The following is a 19,535-nucleotide window of genomic DNA, read 5'->3' as shown; positions in this document are numbered from 1 at the left end:
CGGTAAACGGCAAACGGCCAAACTCGTCCCACACACGAGAAAGCATATCTTCTATTACTTAGTGCACCGTAGCAGTGATACGGTTCTTCAGATCAAACAGAGCTGCTGGTAGAGGCGGGACGAAATGAGTTGCTGGTAGAGGCGGGATGTAAACAGAATTGCTGGTAGAGGCGGGACGTAAACAGAATTGCTGGTAGAGGATGGACGTAAACAGAGCTGCTGGTAGAGGCGGGACGTAAACAGAGTTGCTGGTAGAGGCGGGACGTAAACAGAGTTGCTGGTAGAGGCGGGACGTAAACAGAGTTGCTGGTATAGAGGCGGGACGTAAATTCCTTGACGTAACCCCAGAAGAAATAGTCACATGGGGTGAGATCAGGTGATCTCGGTGGCCAGAAGTGTAGAGCCAGATCTTCATTTATACTACTGATATTCTAACTACCGCCGCCACCGCCCAATAATTCCGCGTTTGAATAGGTTAAAAAAACTATGAATATTTCTCTTTCTATTGGTGTATAAATTATTCATTTTAAATTTACTTATATGAATGCGAATTTACTAAATTGGGTTAATCATTTATATTAACCCTGTATACTAAACTAATACTTCTGAATTCGTTGCGTGACTTTTAATGAATATTTTCGAAGTGATGTAGCAAGAAAATATAAAACACAGCCAAATATGAGTACTTAATCCAGAACGAGTCTAGTTCGTGAATCCTTTAAAACGACGTGCTCTATTCGCCATTTCGTAGCATTTCATCTGCTAATGTGGACCATAGTTCGGTCCGAATTTCTCTCTCGTGTCATTCTAATTAACTAGAGCAGCAGACACACATCTTTATTTGTGCATCCTAGTCTCAAGATTTCCAGATACACCGAAGCTTCAGGTCGTCTGGGGGCATTAGCCTAATGAGAAAAAGCTTGATAAAGGCAGTCCGATAGTCTATGCCGTCAAAGAGGAGCTCCTTCATGCTGCTCTGCTATTGGAGTGGCTGATAATTATACGATAGTGCCTTTAAAACCATGGTGACATTTCTATATAAACCGTGTTCACACATAATCGAAACTAGTAGTTATTGGGCAGACGGCGTCACCGTTGGATGTTAGATGCTCTCATCAAATGAAAATAACTTGAAAACATTGTTCTTTGATAGCACATATCACGTAGCATTGTCCATATCAGTCAGATTCAGAGGTTTAATTTGTACGTGGTAAGTTGGAAGTTTCAAAAAAGTGTTAAGAATTACCCATCAAAATTTCGCAGCTACTGTCAAAAATACTGATTTTTTCCGAAATTTACTTTCCTTCCCTGACTCTTATCATTACTCCAATAAAATTGTTTGCCGATAAGTTATTTGCTGATCCTATTCAGGCTGTCCTTCACGATTCAAATCGAGAAAAAAAAATATTAGACCAATGAAAGGGCTTGATGAAAATTTCTAGCAACTTCTTTCGATTCTGAGAAGAAAATCCGACTGATAATTTAGGCGACATTATTGCAGGAAATTCAGATCTACATCGTATTGTACAGCAGGGCGGACATTTTATTTTCAAATCAGATCGATTTCCTTTTTAATTTTCTGCATTCTGCATCTCGAAACATCTTTTAGAGAATTCTTTCTCAATCATTCGCTGTAAAAGTCAAGCGTTTCCTGTCCAAGTACTAGCGATATCATTTTTCTGTCAGCAGACAATATGAGATCACCATGAACATTCAATTTGATTTATAATTCACATTCTCTGTATAATATATTATACAGAGAAATTATGTACAAGCTTTATTCTCCTCGCAGCACAGAGATTCAGTATTAAAGCATTATTATAAATTTAAAACATCTTTCCTCCATTATCTCAAAACTACTGCCAGGAAATTGAATTTCAGCTTATGAAATGGCGTGCTCAGAACATTGAGCTAAAGCATAATTATTATAATGTAATGCATGTAACATTGGCTCGCGACGCTCGCTCCCTAGAGCACCAATGCAGATATTAGTTTAATGTTCATGTGGCACCACGCGGTGCCTGCTCCATGTGAACGTGAGATATGAACCTGCTGCTAATGGAGATACCAAATTAAAGTAAAGCTTTCATTCAATTACTTTTATATTTGCTTCACTTACGTATAGCAAAAATATTAGGTAAATAGCACAACGGTGCCGTATGAATCAGGAGAATGTTTGTGAACATTTCGCTATCACAACAGCTAGCCACCTGAGCAAGTGATGTTTGATTGTTTCCTACGTCCCTGCAAGCTCTGTTTTGTTGTATTTTTCTCCGCTTTCGCACCATTCATGAATCAAAAAATAGTTTGGTGATGATCATTTTTATCGTTATAAAATTTTTTCTGTATTTGATTTCGTCATTTCGTGGTATGTTTCACAAACTTGAGAATTCTCATCATTCTCTGCCCATTACTGTCGAGGTAAATAAATTCTGCATTCTTCCTATAAGTAAGCGTAATAGCGCACCCACTACAGCAGTTTTTCAACCTCGTGCAGATAGTTTATTAAGGAGCAAGAACAATGAGTGTTTTTAGATTTGTCACAAAAAATGCAAGATCGCTGTATCAATTATGTAAATCAAGTTTCTGTGCGTATGCTAATCTAAATAACAATATTTATTCAGTTCCTTGCCCTCCGTCTTACACTTAACGATCTATTAGCTGCTCATCACATTCACTTAATTAGCGTCCCTGGATCAAACACTTAATTTAGATTTGTTACCCCGAAACAGCCTCACCGCCCGAGCTGCTCTACAAGTTCATCAGTCAGAAGATGCGGCCGGGACCGAGCGCCTCCCTCAAGTGTATTGCTCGGGGCACTCCAACGCCCACCCTCTCGTGGACGCTCGACGGGTTTCCTCTGCCCCAGTCAGAAAGGTGAATGCATTGGAATAAAACCAGCGCAGTCGATGATTGTGAATTCGTGGGGGCTTCTCTCTGCCCCAGTCAGAGAGGTGAATGCATTGGGATAAGACCTGCGCAGTCGATGATTGTGAATTCGTGGGGGCTTCTCTGTGCCCCAGTCAGAGAGGTGAAAGCATTGGAAGAAAACCTGCGCAGACGATGATTGTGAATTCCTGGAGGGCTTTATGCATTGGAATAAAACCTGCGCAGTCGATGATTGTGAATTCGTGGGGGCTTCTCTGTGCCCCAGTCAGAGAGGTGAATGCATTGGGATAAGACCAGCGCAGTCGATGATTGTAAATTCTTGTGGGGCTTCCCTCTATCCCAGTCGATGAGTTTGTATGATATTAAAAAAAACTGGCAAAAAGATCCAGTGAAATATGGTTAATGTTTTATTATGAACGCCAATCAATTATTAGCGTGGTAATTGACGAATTCAATCATGAAAATGGTCAGAGAATTTTTTGGATGATTACAAAGAATCGGCGAGACTAAAAACAGAAAAATTTCACCTGATACTAGTCATGCGAATACCTGCTTGTTAAGAAACAAAAGTTTCTCACTGGCAATTAATTGATATCCGTAGCTAATTGAAGCTTCCTAATGCTAAATTTGAAACGTCAGAATATGAAATTCAGATTAACCTTAATTTTAATTGCCAATTTGCTTAATTTTAAAATAAAATTAAATAAATAAAATTTTTAAAATTGCTTAATTTTAAAGCCATTTCCCTCGTTTTTTATCTCTTTAAAATTTCTCTATAGTACTCTATCTACTTTGACCTGAAATTTAAATTCTGTGCTGAGTTCGGTGTTCCCCAATTCCAAATGTGTTTAAAATCAATTTAAAATTGCATTAAGATTCTGCTCTGCATCCTAGCATGCGTATTTCAAAATGTGCAACAAAAACCTATTTAAATTGATAACTTATCCCTGAAGGAATTACAGGATTATCAAGCGACTTTAATTTCTTTACGAATGTAGCGGTAATTTTTAAATACATTTCTTAAAACCCAATATTATACATTTGGATTGCAATAAATTAATGCATTCCATAGGTAGAATTTCGACTACAACTATGCCAATCAAATTTTACCATGTACGAGAATTATTGATCGTGATATTATATTAATTAATTAATATTACATGAATAACATCAATTATTATTTACCACATCCATTTATATTATTCGTTGATAGGCGTTTCTTGGGATGCAAAGTTCATGACTACTGTTAGAGGTTCCATACGTTGTGATGATTGCAATGTAGATTAGAATAATTTTTTTGCGTTCCAGGAACAATATTGCGTAACAAATTCCATTACAGATCTAAAGCTTATAGGTTTGAGAAGCATTGCTAGGATATTAAAGAAAGCTTCCGAGAGCTGTCGCCTACATCAAAGGAATAGGCAACGTTCGGTTCTGGATTAATTGGATTTTTCCGCAGTTTTTTATGAATTTCTGAATATTGGAAGCAAAATAATGATTTTTAAATTGTTTCTCAGTGAACTTAAAATAAGGTGTCGCGACCACTATAAATGGTTTAAAGAAAAGTTCGGAATTTGAAGTGACATTATGATGTATATTTTGAAATTTATGCCAGGGACCTCCTTGATACATATACACAATTGATATTGGAAATCCGATTTCTGATTGATCAACACAATTCACACTGAGTTGCAATTTTAACATATCTTTATTTGTCACTCGTCACGAAAATATCAAAAACATGTTTTTCTTATTAATTAGGACGAGTATTAAAAAAATATTTTCTACTTCACGAAAATAATACTTTCCTAACTAAATTCGAGTAAATTATTTCTTGCGGGATTTTCCAATGCATTATGTTCTCATGCTCTCATCTTCTTCGCACCTGACAATGCGTATTTTAAACGCCTTTCATTTAGAGCATGTCTCTCAGCTCGAAATATTTTCAACGCTGCAGCGCTCTTTATGTTGAACCTGCCAAACTGATTGATCTATCGGCCACACTGGGACTGCCCTATCCTTCCCACAAGTTAGAACGTTTTCGTTCCTGTTCATCCCCGGATGATTCATTGCACAAAGCGCTCGCGATATAAGGAAAACCCGAATTTTGAACTTTTTCTTGATGAATTATTTAAAGAATTAAGGTTGATGATCTTTGTTGCTTGAAAATCGTGAACGATGCCATCTAATACATGATTTAGTGCTAGCGAGCTGGATCTTAAATAGCGGGAGCAGTCAATTTGAATTTGATGTTATCGGCTTTAGGAAACAGTCGTTGAGATCTGATCAAATTTCAAATTCAAGCTTTTCTGAGGTTCTGAAAATAGATACTGTTTCTAGAATACTTCAATTTGAGATATTTATGTTTGTGAACATGGAGTTGATTTGAAAATTTAGTTAGATATATTATTATAATTTAGTGTCTTGTGATTAAAATTAAGATTGAATACGATAGTTTTCAATGATGATAGGCTCTTGAATCGCGTGAGTTCTGAACGAATTTACTTTGCAAAATGTCGTTCAGTCAACAATTCAGCCCCTCTGTTGAGCGGATAGTTAATAACTTCCTAGGTCATCACTTTATACGCGGCGGAGAGAAAGATAAAATGAATCTACTGTCACGATTCCTTTGTTCATGTCTTTGTGGTGGCCAGTTTTGTGTGCCGTACTCGAGCAATATGCTCCTTTAAAAATCTCTAGGACGTCAGTCTTTTTCGGTCATCAGTGATCGATCGTCCAGATTCACAAGATTAATGAGTATTTCGGGTACTATATTTCCCTGCTGGGCCTTTGCGTGAAAATGTTTAAAAAGAGAGATGAAGCAATGCCCTGATCGTGTTTTCATGTTTGTGCAGTGCAAATTATTCATACTCTTAACGATTTCGAGTTAATTCTTGCAATGATGGAGTTTCATAATAGGCTACAATTGTTGATTCGTTACATTGTAGTAAATTTGTTCAATTAATAACGCATTGTTGGCAGGAAGAAAAGTTGCTCACCTAATTCTGGAACCATTGTAGCTGTGCAGCTTATAAGTTCGCTCGATCGGAGCGGCATGATTATTCTTTACTATTTTCTTCCTTCACAATGATAATTTTTCTACCAAGGAAGGAGCACAGGAACATGACTTAGTAGTTCCAAGGTATGAGATGAAATTAATATCAGTTTTATATGATATAATACCGGTTTTACAATTTCCAAACAGTGGTGTAAACAAGATTGTCCTGTACAAGATTTATAACTGGCATCTGTTCAAGAAATATTATCGACTAACAAGTAAAGATATTGTTAAAGATGCCCGTATTTAATCAAAATATAACTCCCAATGTTTGAATTTTATGACTAAAAGTGTGTGGTTACCATCATCACAATTAATTTATTGTCCAGAAATCATCCAGTGACAATCAGTGACCTCAGCATCGTCCTAGAACACAAAACTCTCAATAAACATTATTTACATGCACACAACTCTAGTCTAAATAAATTACTGTAGAAACTCTGCAACATAAATTATCGAGGTTCGATTGAGGGACGATGCTTCATCGCGTGATCCCAGACGAGCTTGTGCCTGAAAAATTCTAGAATAAGAAGGACCTTTCAAAGTAAATATAGCAACTCAACTGTTCCAGGAATCTGTCGTACGTCTCAAAGTAAACAATCTGAACTCTTGTTCACCCATAGATAACCGGAGGTACACTTCTTGAATGATTCAATATTAGTCTTGCGGAAGCTTCACAGTTGATAAGTTGGTGATTTAAAATGACGTCGTTGCCTTCAATAAAGGTAAAAATACAGGATTTTAATTTGAGATTCAGAAGGAAATGATTGTTGGTTATTTTCTGTTGCAAGCATTATTAAAGTTATAGCATAAAATGAAATTAAAAAAATTATCGGCGCTTATGTAACTTACCTCCTAATAATCTGCCGAAATAATATGTTTCCGCAAAGCTTCTATTCATGCTGTAACAGAGTTTACAGCAACAATAATCTTCAACTATTTTAGAAATACAGGTTCGAAATATTTAATGCAGATAAAGGGTGCCTATATTATTAGACGAAATAACACTAATACATCAAGGATACGAGTTGTTTGAGAGGCATGAAGATTGCCGGGACTTATGCTCTCACAGGAAAGACTCTACAAAAGTCCATAATTCAACAGACACTAAAAACTGTCAACCTTGTCGATCGATGCTGTCGATTGCAGCTCGTCAGCCTGTCTGATTTGCGGAGGACATTATAATGTAGCCGTGCTTTGGATGCAATACTGAATCGGCTTACAATTTGCTATCATAGAACGCTAACTCTAAATAGAAGAATAATAAATTACAGCAAAAATGTATATTAATTAAATTCGTGCTATAATCTGCAATTGCGACTGTTTTTTTTCAGGATAAAGAGAAAGAAAGTTATCGTTTTCTTTTAGTTCATTGCACCATTGGACGCGTATAAGTTATAATTCTATAATACGATCGAATAGAAACAGATCACTATTATTGGTTTCATTGATAAAGTACTTTTTTATTCGTTTTATGACCGTGTAGTGAGTTGAATAAAAAAAGCAATCGAAAAAATTCGTATTAGAGGCAAATGAAACGTTTTGTATGATATTATTTATTACGTTTCTAATATTACCCAATATTTAAGGATTTTAATTTGCGCTAAAAAAGAAATTTCCAATCGTTCTTGCTGTGACTATATTAATAGAAGTTTAAATTTTATGTTGATCATGCGTTCGAAACATACAAATGCTATTACTGACCTATGCAACATCTCACTCCTCTCACATCAGACGATTATATTAATAAATAATGTTTTTAACCTCTTCTTATAGTTTTGTGAGAGTTAGATATCAAGCATCATTTGAAATTATTTAGAACCGCATCGTGTATTTCAACATATTTCCTAAAGAGACACTTTTCCTGCAATCATATTTTTTGCACTTAATGAATTTCAATCAATTTAGAAACTAATCAAACCTTTAATTAAAATTCACTCATTAATACTGTCAATATTCTTTCCTATTCCTCTGAGGATATTCTGAGGTAGGATACACCTCAGAATATCCTTCCTCCTGAGGACATTCTTCCTCAGAATATCCTCAGTCCTAAATACTGAGTGCTTCTTTAAGCTCCTGGCTCGTTCTGTTGATAGAATACGAACTAAGAACTTCAGCACGGTCACGGAATGACCTAAGTTGTAATGCTTGCTTTCAGCTTCGAAGTCTGAATTCAATGATCTCTTTGAAAGTAAATTGGCGAGGTTTCACGCTATATTAATCTCATTTACCTGAAAAACTTGATAACATCGACACTTGGTAATTTGTGAGGAAGTTTAGAACTCAAACTAAGCTCCAAGCTGCATTGCAAATTATTTCTCCTTATTCATTTTTCATTTCCTTTTATTCAAGTTTAAATATACGAATATAATTATTACTGCAATTTTCACTGTAAATTCTACTCAAATAATAAATTAATTTATAGAGATAAGAAGTCTTTATGTTTCCAGCATTACTCCTAGTGTGAACGTAGGTATATTACGTATGTACTCGCCTTTATTTACTGTTTTTGACTAGTTAGATACTCAATTTCCATGGTAATTACTATTGTTAATACTACACAATTTAAATTCAAGAGGCTGTGTCGTAAACTTTATTGATAATTGTGTATCATAAAGGGTAACTAAGGCAATTATTTACCGCAGCTCTATTGCGATTGAATAATTGCGTGACTTCGTAGGTTACGATGAATGAAAAGACGACGTCACTTTAAAAATGTGCTCAATTAAAGTGCGTAATTATTGACTTTATTGGTAAGCGTGCACTATAAAGGATAACTAAGGCAATTATTTACCGAAGCTGTAATACTGGTGAATCGTTGGGCGACTTCGTAGGTTTTAACGAATGAAAAGACGACGTCACTTTAAAAATGTTCCTAATTAGAGTGCGTAATTATTGGGCTTTGTCAGTTATCCGACGCCTCATTTCCTAACGAACCATTGACTTGGTCTACGTGCAGGATGCTGGTGGGGCAACACGTGACCGGACTGGGTGACGTGGTCGGCCACGTGAACATCAGCAGCGTTCGCGTGGAGGACGGCGGCCACTACGCGTGTACGGCCACCAACGTCGCGTCGTCTGTCACCCACGAGGCACCGCTCAGCGTCTACGGTCAGACGAAAAGCAAAGAAAATTATTCATATTCATAACTAATATTCTTGTTTATGATGCCATAACATGCAATTATAGATCTGTCACTCTACCCTGAATACCAAAAAAAAACTAGACTTTCATGTCGCATATTTATGCTGTTAATATAGAAATGACTATAATGATATGTAATTTTGGTATGAAAACATTCTGTTATTAATGATTTCATCATCTGTTTATAAATAAATTTGTTAAAGATTTGGACTATTAATGTGATGACAGGTCCCCCACACGTCCGGCCGCTGGGCAGCGTCACGGCCGTGGCAGGGGAGACGTTCAGGGTGCGCTGCCCCGTCGCCGGGTACCCCATCGAGACCATAACCTGGGCTAAAGGTGATTTTTCCTAACTTAATATGCATTCAAATGCTTTATATAATTCCATTTCATATGCATAAAAATTACCGCTAATCTATATATAAAAATTTTCTTTTGGATTGCCTTAAAGACCTTCCCGTAATCATGCCTGCACTTAGAGAAGTGAATGGTACTTCTATCGTGAATGGGACTGCTGTTGTATTAAGCTCCCTGACTCAGTTCGGTTGTATCAGCGATATACCCGTTCTCTGCCCGTGTTGTAGGTATGAAAATGAGTCACTATTTAGAAAATATAACGTGTTTATTTTCTGAGCGTGTGGTTTGTCCCCCTCCCCATAGATGGCCGAGTGTTGCCCAACAACCGCCGCCAAGAGGTGAGCATCTCAGGCGTGTTGTCCATCAGGCAAGTGTCCCAGAAGGAGGACAGAGGCTCCTACACCTGCACTGCGGCCGACAAGCAGGGCAACACTGCCACGCAGACCATGCACCTCGACATCGTGGGTGAGTTTCATCGGTAAAAGATGACTAATAAAAAAAGATGACTAATAAAAGAATAAAATTAACAAGTTTCAGTTAAAAGCAGACCATATACCTCGACATATTGTGGGTGAATTCCATCGGTAGTTGCTAACTACCAGGAATAACATCAACAAGTTTCAGATGAACACAATCCCGCCTTAACTTTGATGATACGAATTTATAACCATTGAGTTGTAAATTATTTCTTGATTTGCTTCTGCGTCGTGATACTTAAATTTTTAATATAGTGCCGCGTACATTGAAACTTCTTCGAATGTACGTAGCTTAACTACAGAATTTAATTCAACTAACAGTTGAATACCTTTAATAGTAATGATATTTAATCTATATAACAAACTCTTGTCATACTCGTAACATTATTGCTGGAATTATAGCTTTTTAAAATTGCCCCCGATAGTACAATAGGTGTTGTTTCCATTGGTGACTTCGGATAAATATTCTGATTCAAAATGGTTACCTATTTCCATATAAATTAGTCTGCCGTTCAAAATATTGATGTCTTAAAATCTCGACTCGATTAGAAATTCATTAGATTCATTATCATTCATTTCATTAGTTATAATTTAGAAAAAATACAGCTGCATTTTTATGTTTTTCTTCCTTACATTGCCGAGCGATAATTACTGTAACATCATTGGCTTTATTTTACTTGCAGCAGCGAACGGTGATTCCTGAAAAATAATTGTGTCAACTTCCTTAGCAGTAACGCTCAATGATTCCGGTAGCATCAATGAGTTTACATTACTAGAGGTAACGAGCGATAATTTTGCAAAATCATAGAGTTTATTTTTTTTGCAGTATCAAGCGACGGTTCTTGTATCGTCATTTGGTCTATTTTCTTCTCGTTAACGAATGATGGTTCGAGCGCCAGCCATGAGTTCAGTGCACTTGATTTTAAATCCTTCGTGAAATTCGTTTGAAACCTATTTCGAATTCGTATTTTCATACGGAATTGAACGCTTTACGGGAATTTGTTAGATTTACAATTTTCAATGCTGAATTCAAAATAATAAATATTGATCAACAATTTCAGGCAAATCGTTTGAAAACTACTGGAATGACAGATCTTCAACGATGAGAGTGAGCGCATCCTTAGTTGAAATTTTTCTAGCATTCTCTTCACTTTATAAACAAACGTTCCTTGATGTAAAGATCATCTTTCAGAATTTTTCTCGTATTTTTCGTATCGCACTGACTCGCTCCATAAACACCTGAGGCTGAATAATTTATTCTAACGAATTCCTGAAAATATCTGAGAAGAGGGGAGAAAATCCCCCTCTCGTGGCACAGACAGAAACAAATGCTGATATTATGAAAATACGATGGAGAAATTACGTGAGGGAAGCTTACGAAAACAATGAATAAATGCGCATGCTTTTGTCTGGGGAAAGAGTCGTACGCTGGAGCAGAGTCCCCGCATAAGTGCTTTGGCTTGTAACTTTGCTCGTTCTTAACGATAATTCTAGAACTGAAAGAATTCCTGAAAAAAACGAACGGTAATAAAATATAATTAATATTAAGTGATCTATTCACTTGGACGTTTGTACTCATGAGTACCTAACTTTGAAAATTACTCACTGCTATGGAAATGAGGCTTGAAACATTAAGAAACTCGCTTTGACAGAAATGATACTTGAAAATTTACTTTAGCATCTTATTTAGACGAAATTGATTCGCCATCTTCAAATGCTGAAATGTTATTAGTGATAGAAAAGCGAGCTCATCATCACAGTTTGCATAAAAAGCTTATATCACAGATTTCCGACCTTCTACCCACAATCTCATTTCGAATCTTGGCAATCTTATTTCGAATCAGTGATCAAATATTTTTTTCGAAAATTTGATCACTGTCCCCTGATCTAGACTTAGTCATTTACCTCTGATTGACCATGCACTTTTTGAGAGAGCCCCTCACATATTGCATACATACAGAGCAGTCGTCATCATCACACGAAACACTTGAGTAAGTTTGATAGAGAATGATATGTTATCATACGTAAGATTTGACGTAATATGCTCGGCTGAGCATCGTAAATGCGAGTAGGCACGCAACATTCGCGTCAGAGCGACATTCACAAACTATCAGTGAAACGTATTTTGAGTCATATTTTGCACCAGTGCAATATAACTGCAAAAAGTTACATCGATCATAGAACTAGCATCTGCTAGTTCTATTGATTTTTGATTGATTTTTCATATCATACGTATTTATCATGGCTAAACAAATTTCGTGTGGTTAATAATATAAGCTATAACGTCCAATGAATGACAGTACTTGTCTGAGTTAATTTCCTAAAGTTTATTATTAGAATATTATTATATTATTATTAAAATATTTTAGTACAATATTGCTGAATAAATTTTCTAATATCCCACGGCTCATGACAGATATAACCATGCTGTGGATTAGTGTCCAATATAATATTTTGTTTGAGTTTAATCTCTCAAATTTTGTTATTGGAATATTACCTGTCAGCAGAAAAATTAATATCAAAATATCTATCAGACATGGCGACCTCGTGATTAAACAGAAATTTCAATGTTCTAAATATTATGTTAAATTTTGAAGCTAACACTTTGGATGATGAAAAATTATAAAATCAACCACTCATACTCAGAATAATTTTTCTTCTCTGTGTAATTATTCTGAATTATATTCAGTTAATTTTGTTATTTTCAAGGAAAATTAATCTTTTAAAAGTATTCGAAATTATATTAGTAAATACAAAATATCTATCCCTAAAAACTTTCAAACCCACGTAAAGAAATTATTCAAGGTAACAAATCGAATTTATATAGAAACACCACAGGAAACAAATAATTGGCTAAAAAAAGCATTTAGTTTAAAATACTCATGAAATTGAAAATTTTTACCCACCCGCTGCTACCTGTGACGATTATGATGAACTGTTTCGTTTTTTAATTGAATCATATAGTGTAATAGAATCAAATATAAATCACTGCTTTAGGAGCAAATGCTTTATGGATATTTTTTAGATCAATTCTGCGAAAAGCAGTAGGTATATAATGAAAACGTATTGGGGAGACGAAGCTCAACCGTTCAAACCACACCCATAAATGCCAAACCCGAAACATGTCATACCCAAAGCAGATCAAAAATATATAAGTTCCACACGAACCATCAAATTTGAGACGTATATGAATGAGAAAAACTAGAAAGATGGAGACATAGTAAGAAATTTTAGATCCCTAGGCACCCTCAGATTCATTTGCATTATCATGCATTATCAACAAATTTATCTGAGCATGTGGAATTAAAAAGACATTTCTCTAATAATGAGCAGTTTAAATTGATACTAAACAAAGGTATATATCAATACGCTTGCATAGATACCTATGATGGAATGAATTCAATTAGTTTGCCGTAGAGGGATGAATTCTATTACAACTTAAACGATAATCATATATCTGATAAAGAATATGAGCACGCTAAAGAGGTTTGGGATGTATTCAAATGCAAAACATTCAAAGATTATAATATTCTCTACCTCAAAGTTGATACCTCGTTATTAAGTGAAGCGTTTGAGAACTTTAGAGATACATGTTTGAAAACGAATAAATTAGATCCAGCTCAATATTTCATAACTCCGGGTCTATTATTTGATGCTCTATTCAAGATTTCTGATAAAGAATTAGATATGAAAAACGATCCTGATGTGATGCCATTCATCGATAAAGGTGTTAGAGGTGGGGTTTCAATGGTATCCACAAAATATGCTAAAGCAAAGTTTCAAAAACTGTATAATAAAACATAAGAAGTACCATACAGTTTCGTGTTGATCAATAAAGATGAGCATCCAGATTCTGGAAAGTATTTCAAAAATTTAAATCAATTATATTTTCCAAAGAAGTATCTCACATCGTAACACTAGGACAAATCCCGGGTTCTGGGTTGAAAAAGTGCATGGTCAATCGAAGGCAAATGATCAGGTTTTTGATCAGGGAACAGTGATCAAATTTTTGATGGCCAACATTCGAAATAAAATTTTGCGTAAATGGTCGGTAACCTGTTATTTAAGCTGTTAATGAAAACTGTGGTGATGAGCTCGCTTTTTACCTACTGAAAATGATTTAAAAAGTTCGCGTATCTTGATTTTATTTCTTTGTTGCCATAATCAATCTATTTGCACTGAAATCATTCAACAATGTCGATAATGATTCTCTTCTTTTAAGATCAATGAAAAAGGAAGTTCTATAAAATAATAGCAAAGCTCTGCTTCAGCTACGCTGAGACTGGTTGCAAAGGTTTTCTAATTATAAATAAGACGAAATAAAACATTTTTATAATTGTAGATGATTTGTGGCAAAAACATTCTATACTCGTACAGCTAACAAGTAATTTTTTTATGTTATTTTAGTGCAGTCCGTTTAACTTGAACTTAACATTTCCACCAGAATATTGACTTTTGCATTCAAAAGAAGCAAATATAGATTTAAAGTCGAACCTCATTATACCGATGTCGTTGTGTTCGTTCTGCCATCACATCGCTTGGCTGTTGCATAGAGCCGCCCAGCGTAGCACCGTTCAGTTTGCCGGACTCTTTGGTCGTGGGTTCACGCGTGGCCGTCCAGTGTGTGCTGGATCGAGGGGACCCTCCTGTCCAGCTGACGTGGCTACACGACCATCGGCCAGCCACTGATCTTCCTGGTGTTACTGTGACACCTCTGGGGCAGTTCGTCTTGGCTCTCGTCATCGAGGAAGTGAAGCCCGAGCACGCTGGCAACTACACATGTAAAGCCAGCGGACACTCGAGTGATGGAGTCATCGATGCCACTCACTCCTCCGTCCTGCTTGTTCACGGTACACTAATCTAATCAATTATTAACCTGTGAATAACCAAATTCATTTCCAGAAACGGTGCTGCGGAGTCTTCTACTTTGGGGATTTTTCTTTTTTTACGTGTATTTTCAGGTGAAGACACCTTAAACATCAATACCATTTATCAGTCCCCCCAGCCATCCGGCCGTTCGAGTTCGGCTCAGTGATAGCGGGCATGCGCGCTCGAGTGTCATGCCTCGTGGCGCTTGGAGACCCTCCTCTTACCATACGGTGGCTCAAAGATGGCTTGCCTCTTGACACACCCATGGTACACGACATTATCATGACTCATCCTGACGACTACACGTCAAGCATCGTCTTGGCAGCTGTCGAGCCTCGTCACGCTGGCAATTACACTTGCCTAGCGCGCAACCCGGCGAGAGAGACGAGTTATACAGCCGTGCTCGACGTGCAGGGTATTTCTCTCGAACCAAATTTGTAATGAGCAGTCAACCTCCGCACCAGCACCAATGCAATTAACTGCACTCTAAAGCACCTCTGTGTTCTTGTGATTACTTCTATTTCACAACACTAATTATTTCGTTTCCAGCACTTTTTAAGTTGGCTGTTGATTTGTTCACCCGTTGATTTTAAAGTTCGTCGTCATCTACTTTCATTCGTTCTGAATCGAAATTGAATGCTGTGAACAGGATTGAATGCATTCAAGCTCTTCAAATTCTTGCCTCAGAAATTTTGATGGCTTCAGAAAATGGTTAACGTAAGAACTATGGAATGTATAATATAGTTTCAAAAAAATCAATACACAAAACTTCTACATGAAACTCTACTTTCGTTTCCATATTATTCTTATTTTGCCTAAAATTCGCTCACGATACCAGTCATATTTAACAAATAATTCCTTTCTTTTATGTTGAGTCATTAATAGAGAGATTTACAGAATTCACGTTTACTTCTTCTTAGTAATCAATTATTGGCGAATTTTTGTCTTTATTTATGAATAACAAATGCTTGTTAATACAGACAAGCTCACTTGTGTGTCTCTATTATACAATATACTGTATGCATGCAATTGCACTTAAAAAACTCGAGCACTTTTACCTTCAAACACTTTTGCACTCACCAATGTTTGTGCCTTCTTATTGCACTACGTATTGTACACACTTTAGTAGCAATAATTTAAAATGTTAATTTAGAAATAGATGAAATTATCCAAGTTGGAAGAAACTCAATAGGCTTTTCATACCTATAATTTACACATTCTGGTATATTTCGAAATTCTGAATGCAACTCTTAAAGTTGCATTCAGGAAACGAATAAACAACTACAAAGTTGCAGTCCAGGAAACCAATAAACAAGTATAAAGTTTCAGTCCAGGAAACGATCAAACAAGTTTCACACTCCCTCATAGTCTGAGGGAGTGTGATCATCTCAACTCCTTCATATAGTAATGGAGATTTGACATCGGGACTAAATTTGACAATCTTTAATTTCTCACTAAAATTACTCAATTACTAAAATCACCTGGATGGTTGTAAAGCTAAATTCCGTAATTTCTTGGCAATTTTTGCTGATTGCCTCTGGTAGCGGAGCCACTGAAGGCAAGTCAGTCCGTAAGTTAGAAACGAAGTTGGACGCAACAAGTTGTTTGGGCTCGCCAAGTTGTCTCGTTATCGCTGAACGCTCTTCCAGGGCAACAAAGTTTGTTCAACGACGTTGCAAGATAAGCTATCTGATCTGCACCAGAGTCTGGATCTTGACGGGTTCCAAGCCGCTAACTCTTAGTGTAGATTATATACGTATTATTAGGAAAATTCATCAGCGTTCAAATTCTTATTAGGTCACTATAGACAATTCAATCATTTCCTCAATTAAAAAAAATGTAATCATATCAAAGCTGCAAAGATTTTAAATTTGGAAGGTAACTTGAAGTTGCAACCCATTTATTATTCTCATCTTTATGCACAAGTCTAGGAGTGCAAGGTATATTCGCAACAATGGTTGCGATCATTAAATTAGATAAAATGAATTGATGTAAACATTTAATAATGGATTCGTATATCTTCTGCAGCAGGAGCATGAATTATGCAGTATATCACTACGTTTTCTGTGTTCATTTCACTTTAAATTGACTCCAGTAGATCTATTTATGATTCTCAGAAATGTGTTACCTTTGAATACCTATAAGATTAATGAACGTTGAGCACGCATGATTCTTGTGGATAGAATTAATTTACTTTTACTGGCGCAAACAACCGAGTCCACCTCATAACTCCATCACGTCATATGAAACTGGGTCCACCTCATAATTTTATCAAATTAACATGGATATATGTCAATTTCTCTTTCATTACAATCTATGATAAATTTTAATGTAGAAAGGATCCAAAGCTTGAAAATGCAACTCGATAATTATTTATTACGCATCCATTCAATAAACCTTATTATTAATTCCACTCCTTGAAGTTCTTCGCTCATATTTTAACATCTCATTTAAACCTGAACACCCTCAGAACCACCACGCTGGGTACAGCCCCCTGACCAAGTGAGTGTTGTGAAGGGGGAGGTAGCTGTGCTGCAGTGCCTCGCTCAGGGCTTTCCTACACCGACCATCTCGTGGACAAAAAACACCAAAGGTCTGAGCAATATTTTATATATTTAAGATTACCCTGTAGTATTTAAATCACGGGGAATGCAATTTATACTACACTTCCAAAATCCCGAGGGAATCAGAGGATAACACTCGAGAAAATGTATACAAAGACTTTTCTTTTGGAAGTACTGCACAGTAAACTTTTCTTCTATTTTTTCATTCATTTTTATTTTAATCTATTTCATTTTTCTTTGTTCTTCGTTAATTTATTTTACTTGAGTGATCTCACGTTGAACATTTATGCCACTCATTCGTCTAATGAACCATGCGGAAATTGATTTCACTTATGGGTCATTGCCATCCTCTCACCTCAACTGTTTTTATTAAAACTCCATATAAAACCATTATCAATTCATTCTGGAAGCGTCTATTGAATTTTTTCACTCGTTTTGGCAGGCTTATCATCCATCATCATACAGACCAGAAAAAAATGTTTTCTATTGTTCATTAATTAACCATCCATTTCATCATGTAAAAGGGGTGATAAGAATAATAATATTTATAAATTACTCGGAGCATCTTTTCTCTCACATTTAAAGTGAAATATTCACCACTAATGGGTGTACTATGACACCAACATAACGATACTATTTTTTAAAATATTACTCATTCTGATCCACAAACGGCCCCAGCTTTCGTTGCACATCATCTTGCGCACATCTACGTCTAACGACAGACAGGCAAGACACAACGATGGTGTTATCTCGACACGCTGGCATTTCTTTTGCAGTCGCATCCTAATTTAGAAAAACCTATGTATTTTACTCGGAAGAATTCTCGCTTAATCCCTATAACGTCTGGCACGTCTGTCGTGTGCTCCATGTAATCCGTGACTCAGATTCCCTCTCAGAGGAGATTTGTGTCTCTCACGTAGACAGTCGAGACAACTACCTGGTCCTGGGACATCTTCCTCTCGATAAATGTTATTCATGCCCAGTCGTCATCCATTGCCCCATTGAATCTTACACGCTAGATAAACCATTTTCTCCTGCAATACACCATTGTTTTAAAATATTTATGTCATAATCTTTTTAAGATTTCTTTTGTTGCATTTAAAATAAAATTCATGTTCCGAATTCTAATTTAATTGCTAAATTATTCGTTTCAGTCCCAACGGCAGAATGATTTGCAGACAATGTTTACTTTTTCAGTTAACTATATTATCGTGTACATCTATTGGATTAAAGAGAATAGAAACCCTGCAAAGATTTTCCATCATTGAATCAATTCTGACTTGAAATAATTGAAAGTTTGGGCTGTTCGATTTCCACACTTTGCATATTTTTATAAGATTAATTGTTCATCGCAACTAACTTTTCACTTTATCTATCTTATATCAATATATTTAATTTAAAAGTAAAAGTTATTGAGTTATCGTGATTACTTACTTCGCACTAATTTTCATTCAGGCAACCGACTCGGTTCTAACAGCCACTCCAACCGACTGTCCTTACCGAATTTACCAAATTTGGCCTTCCACTCTACCCATCTGTCGCTTTTCACCTCACGAAGTCGCGGGCACCAAATGCAATACCGCTCATCTGCGACAGACTTTTTACCACACGGAGCGTTAGTTCTGGGCTTTAGAAACAATGACGTCCATCATGCCACATTCCTGGGGGGAAGTGGAAACGTTAACCTTCAAGGTTCCTCTCGGGGCACACACAACAACGTGCATCCAGGGACCCGAACTCGTCCATCAGAAAGCCAAGAAGTTGTAGGCATGGACTTCCACCGCGCGATGATGGGCAGCAGACGCCTAACTACAGACGGCAGCATGAACATCCCGGGGGCGATGAGCTTCCCTAACGGCACGCTAGTGATACAAGCAGTCACTGAACTGGCAGAAGGAAGCTATATTTGTGAAGCTACCAATGGTGTGGGAGCTGATATATCAGAAGAAGTTACGCTCACAGTGCATGGTGAGTACTAAATTACTAGTAAATGTTATTGGTTTGAGTTTGATATGCAATATCATTTGAAGACACTCATTATAAGTAGTATTTTTGCCATGGATGGACATGAATTCTATTGAATTTCTGTTGAATAATCGTTATCTGCTCCGTATACATGAACATTTAAATGGAAAAGGCAGCAAATTTAACAGGTGTTTTTGAGCTGGTCTGAATCGC

At 36.5% G+C, this 19,535-nt stretch overlaps 1 protein-coding gene across 1 annotated transcript in view; it reads left to right on the top strand.

The window, feature by feature from the left end:
- The window catches only part of LOC108678549 (Down syndrome cell adhesion molecule-like protein Dscam2), a 71,674-nt gene that overhangs the window by 25,588 nt on the left and 26,551 nt on the right, over positions 1-19,535 (top strand). The window contains exons 10-17 of the mRNA XM_047885117.1: positions 2,733-2,877; positions 8,907-9,058; positions 9,320-9,430; positions 9,752-9,913; positions 14,478-14,774; positions 14,921-15,208; positions 17,264-17,386; positions 18,813-19,325. Of these exons, the coding sequence (XP_047741073.1) occupies positions 2,733-2,877; positions 8,907-9,058; positions 9,320-9,430; positions 9,752-9,913; positions 14,478-14,774; positions 14,921-15,208; positions 17,264-17,386; positions 18,813-19,325 (1,791 nt within the window). The remainder of the gene's footprint in view (positions 1-2,732; positions 2,878-8,906; positions 9,059-9,319; positions 9,431-9,751; positions 9,914-14,477; positions 14,775-14,920; positions 15,209-17,263; positions 17,387-18,812; positions 19,326-19,535) is intronic.

This window comes from Hyalella azteca, unplaced genomic scaffold (assembly GCF_000764305.2).
Source record: "Hyalella azteca isolate HAZT.00-mixed unplaced genomic scaffold, Hazt_2.0.2 contig16984, whole genome shotgun sequence".
Classification (NCBI taxonomy): Eukaryota; Metazoa; Arthropoda; class Malacostraca; order Amphipoda; family Hyalellidae; genus Hyalella; species Hyalella azteca.
This window is presented reverse-complemented; position numbering and strand designations above follow the sequence as displayed.